Genomic DNA, 5,226 nt, shown 5'->3' on the forward strand with positions numbered 1-5,226 from the left:
TTCCTTGAGTCCTAAGATGTGAATTCCATACAGTACAATCTTTATACTGTAGGTCAAGCTCTTGGGAAATAGGAAATAAAAACTACTCCAGGTGTCACATCAAAAGCATCGAGAAAAGTTCAACTGAATTCTGTGCCATGGAAAACTGAAAAATAATGAATCCCTCTAGAATATTTCAGGTAATTTGTTTTTCAATCACCCTAATTTGGCTGTCTAATATCGAATAGGGTGCACACAGTTAATAATACTCTTTGCACATTATAAGAGAGAAGAGAGAATTTTCAACAGTTTTATGATAAAAAACACTTGATGTGAAGGATACACAAATTACTCAATGTGGCTAATACACCATGTTCACATGTATTAAAAACGCATAATGTGCCCATGCACCCTTGCAATTACATAGCCAAGTAAAGGAAAACATCTAATTTGGGACTCCATCTTCTAAAAGCAGGCATACCTCCTTCCAGATTTCAATATGTTCAACTGTGGAACTCACCATCCAGGTACAGAATACATGGGCCGTGTTGCGTACTGCAATTTGGAACTAGCCTGCATATCTCTCGTGGACATTCCCTTTCTAACAATATTACAAAATACCGTAGCTTCCACAATTGCCTAGTTAAATCGCCCTCAGAATTCCTTCAAATTGCAGGTCAGTGGCTGTAGGAGTCAGACAACTCTAACAGCAGCACACACTGCTACATTCACCATGGTGAGACTCTTTCTAAGACTCACGGAAGAATTTGTACATCTGATAGACAGGCAAGAGGCTCTTTTGCTTCCATGCCTTGTGTACAAATCAGAGGATAGGAGAGGATGCAGGAAGAGGAAATGTGCTGGTTTCCCTGCTCTGCATCAGTATGGAGAAGTGCGCGGACTGAGAGCAATGCTAGGATGGGGATCTCCAAAACCCATGTCCAGTGCCAGCAGGCACCACTTGAGACCACACCATAAGCTGCTCTAGGGTGCTCCTCACACCTTGAAATGCCAACCCAGTCCCAGGATTGGATGGGTCTCCATGTATCATTGGGGATACACCATGATTTCTCTAGGTGTTTTTGTTCAAAAGGCATGTGTATGAAATTATTATTTAGATTCTCCAATACAGAAGAGAATGTCCCAGAGACTTCATGAAAAGCGGCAAGAGACTTTCTAACTCTGCATTCAAAGATCGTTTTTCACATTTTACGAAAGGAAAGAGAAGCTCTGGACAAGCCATAGATGGTGAATTTTTCACCTGAATAAAATCCTGGAGGAAAAAGAGAGTGAGCATGGGATACGGTAGTTTTAGAGCTGTTTCAATTTATTTTAACTCTTCAGTACATGCAAGATAAATTCGTGGCATGAATTTCTGTCTCTTTCCATCTCACATATATTCCTATTAGATCAAACCTGCTTTACATAATACACATTAAAATATTACACTTCTTATTTAAATTGTATTTATATTTCTTGCATACATGTAGAAGCATTTAAAACTACTTTTACAAAAGCCCACTTGTAATTTTTTGAGTTCTTTCTCCTAAGTTTAAACCTGTCTTCTTAACATTAATTTCCCTGAAACTCTGGTGATCTAACCAAGGCCCTGTGCGTGCTAGGCAAGCATTCTACCAATAAGCTATATCCAGCCCATGCCTTCATTGATGTGCTGCTCAGGCGTGGTATGAATTCAAGGTTTAAATCACCCCTTTTGCACATGGCTGGCCCACTGCTAACCACTTTTCTTGAAAGAGTATCCTTACCAATGTTTGTGTTGAGAGGAATAATAAGGTCAAACAGTTAGAGCTACATTTATTTTTGGACTTCAATTCTATTAAAGAGGTGGTCATTTTTACTTCTATTAGTAGAAGTTGCAATGTTTTATGAAATTTCCAGTGTCATATTTTTGCTTATTTGGAAAAATTCAATTTCAAGCAATAGATTCCTTTTTTATTTATTTACTTATTTATTTTTCAAATACGGTCTTCACTGTATTGCCCACACTACCATGGATCTGAAATGTGAGATTCCCTTGATTCTGACTCTCAAGTAACAGAGGCTACACGTAAAGACGTGCACCACCATGTCTAGCCTAAGCATTTTTCTCTTTGTATGAAAATGATGAGAAATCCAACTCTTTCCAGAATTTCAATTTCACATTTTACTTCATTATTACATAGACATAAAAATAGTGTCCATCTTCTCTTTTTATAATGACTTTCATGAATGACAGTGCTTGTTTTAGAAGACCGTGTGTGGGTGGTGGGGGTGCCTGAGTGGATTTTCCAAAGAGGAATTGAGAACCAAAGAAGCAAATCTTGGACACTCAATAAACTGAGATCATAACACAAAACCTAGATTTTATGGGCAGAGGCCAATGCTTTTCTTACATTTCATAGTCACAAGTTCATAAGCTCTATTTAAACAAATGTATATATTTTAGAAAATCATAAAGGAGTTAAAATGAAAATGTTAATATTGCATATGACCAGAAATAAGTGAAGACACATGGCTCTGATACATAGCAAAAGACACTAAAAATGTACGCTTCATTGAGATCAAACATTCATTCAAAGAACAGGAACAGAAGTTAGAAATGTACTGATACAGGACGGCAAGCGTTTCATCTACAATGGATTGCAAACTTAACATGCAGATAAAAAATGACAAACTGAGAGAAGAGACAATTCAGCAAGGCATCTATCCAAAATAATGTTCTAAAATTAAAATTATATATGCAGATATACAACTATATCTCTTGATATATAGATGTATGTATGTGAGTGAGTGATATGGACAAAATTCTAAGAATTAAATTTCTCATATAAGTTGTCAGCTTTTGCAATTCAGTAACGTCAAAATACTTGCAAAAGGGTTATAATTTTTTTCTTTACTAAAAGACATATTATCCAAGCTTCAAGCAACACAGAATACTAGGAAAAATAGCAAAAAAAAGTAAAAACTGAATATGAAGAATAAAGGAAATAAAACCCCAAAACCTGCATGCAGACTAAATTCTCATTATGTGCACACACAATGTGTCAACATTGTGTTCTGCATTAAGAAATTATAGATATTCTATCTTAAAAGAATCATAGTTTCCCTCTTGGAAATTGAAATCATGGGACTCTGGTATATTCTTTAACTCCGGAAGGTTATACAACAAACTAAATTTATAGATTTCTAAATGCCATTATCAATATACAGTTAAATATTAAAGATTTTATTTTTATAAAGAAACTGGCTGAGGGCTGGGGTCAGCGGTTTGGTGGCCTGCCTCGCAAGTGCAAGGACCTGAGTTCCATCCCCCCGATACCAAAAAAAAAAAAAGTAATTGGCTGAGACCTTCAAGTATGTTTCATCCTACACTTTTAAACTAGAGAAAAAAAGATAAATCTGTCTGAAAAACATGAGTGCTCACCTCTTCACTCTGCTCCCTACCCCCGACACTGTGGTCTGTCTATCCATTCGTCCACCACCAACATGCAAGAGTTCCGAGTCCCGAAGAGTCTACATTCTCTAGTGCTCCACTTTAGAGCTGACGACTCTCCTGAGAGCCTCTTTGACATCCTTGTTCCTCAGGCTATAGATGAGAGGATTCAGCATGGGGATCACAACAGTGTAGAAGACGGTGGCCACTTTGTCAGCATCGCCACTGCTGCCTGAGCTTGGCCGGCAGTAAATAGAGAGGATTGTTCCATGGAAGACAGTGATGGCCGTGAGGTGGGAGGTGCAGGTGGAAAATGCTTTGTGCCTTCCCTCTGCTGAGCGCATCCTCAGGATGGTGATGAGAATGAAGGAGTAGGTGGTGAAGATGATGATGATGGTGCTGGACTCATTTAACGTAGCCACAACGAACAGCAGCACCTCATTCACGGTGACATCAGAACAAGCAAGACTCAGGAGAGGGGGCAGGTCGCAGAAGAAGTGGTTGATCACATTGGACCTGTAGGATTGGACCTCAACAGCTAAGCACAGGTGAATGAGCGCACACAGGGATGCATAGAGGTAGCAGACGAAAACCAGCTCTACCTGAAGCCTCCGCGACATGATGACTGTGTACAGTAGAGGGTGACAGATGGCCACAAAGCGGTCATAGGCCATCACGGCCAGTAAGAAGACCTCACTGACCACACAGGTGCAAAACAAAAAGAATTGTATTCTGCATGCCAGCAAGGAGATGGTTTTGTCGCTGTTTAAGACACTGGCCAGCATCTTTGGCACGATGACTGAGGAGTAGCAGAAATCTACGAAGGACAGGTGGCTGAGGAAGAAGTACATGGGGGTGTGGAGTCGGGGGCTGACCTGAATCAGTGCCGTCATGCCCAGGTTGGCCAAGACGGTGACCGAATAGATGAGAAGGAAAAGCAGGGAGAGGAAGAGTCTCATCTCAGGGACGTCAGAGAGGCCCAGGAGGATGAACTCGCTGACCACGGTGCAATTTGCTTCTCCCATGTGTCCACTTTGTGGCTGAAGCAAAAAAGTAAAAGTCATTCTTCATGTAATCCAAAATAAGTTTTAGCTTTTTCTAAAAAAAAAAAAAAAAAAAAAAAAAAAAAAAAGAAAAATTAGGAAGAATTTTTTTTTTTTTCTGCCAAGAAGTTAGCCACTTTTCATTTGGAATTTTACAAAAGGGAAGGCATTGCATAGTAGAGATGGGTAAAATCCACAGTTTTAATTAGAAATCACACAATGTCTTTACCATGTAAGACTTCAGGTGATTATCAATTTTTCAAAATTGCTACTTAGTAGTCCTCACTTCTCTACAAATTCTTTTCTTATTGCACAGCAGTATTTTAAATCAATACTCTCAATATTCAAGTTTGCAGAAATTATTTTTAAAATGCAGGATAAGCTTTCCAAATTTTCCTGTGAAGTGATGAGTTAGGCTTAAGATTATTAACCTATAATTGTTTATATTTAATTAGTAATTTTAGGTTGAGGACATATATTTCATACTTTATGTTACCACTTTCCATACAAAATTAACAAAATATGATCTTTTCAATACTCAACTACAGTCTTTATGTAACTGTGACACTTCAACTTTAAGAGGATGTATTTGGAAATCAACATACCACTGTGAATCGATATGAAGACCAACGAAAGATACACATAGGAAATCGTTAAGAAAAATGCCCATGGAATGTGTATCATTCTTCATGAAACTGCAGCTAAAAAATGATATGATGAGCCAAGAGTTTTCAAAATTATAGTACAGATATGAGATAAAGCATACAGTTC

At 38.3% G+C, this 5,226-nt stretch overlaps 1 protein-coding gene across 1 annotated transcript; it reads right to left on the reverse strand.

Annotated features, from left to right (window-relative positions):
- Positions 1 to 3,501: 3,501 nt before the first annotated feature.
- Positions 3,502 to 4,437, reverse strand: LOC104856809 (olfactory receptor 5L1). Its single transcript, XM_010616317.1, has one exon. It carries the CDS (start codon positions 4,435 to 4,437, stop codon positions 3,502 to 3,504), a length of 936 nt encoding a protein of 311 aa, XP_010614619.1.
- Positions 4,438 to 5,226: the final 789 nt, after the last annotated feature.

The sequence above is a fragment of the Fukomys damarensis genome, unplaced genomic scaffold (assembly GCF_012274545.1).
Source record: "Fukomys damarensis isolate Sample0158 unplaced genomic scaffold, DMR_v1.0_HiC HiC_scaffold_73717, whole genome shotgun sequence".
Lineage (NCBI taxonomy): Eukaryota > Metazoa > Chordata > Mammalia > Rodentia > Bathyergidae > Fukomys > Fukomys damarensis.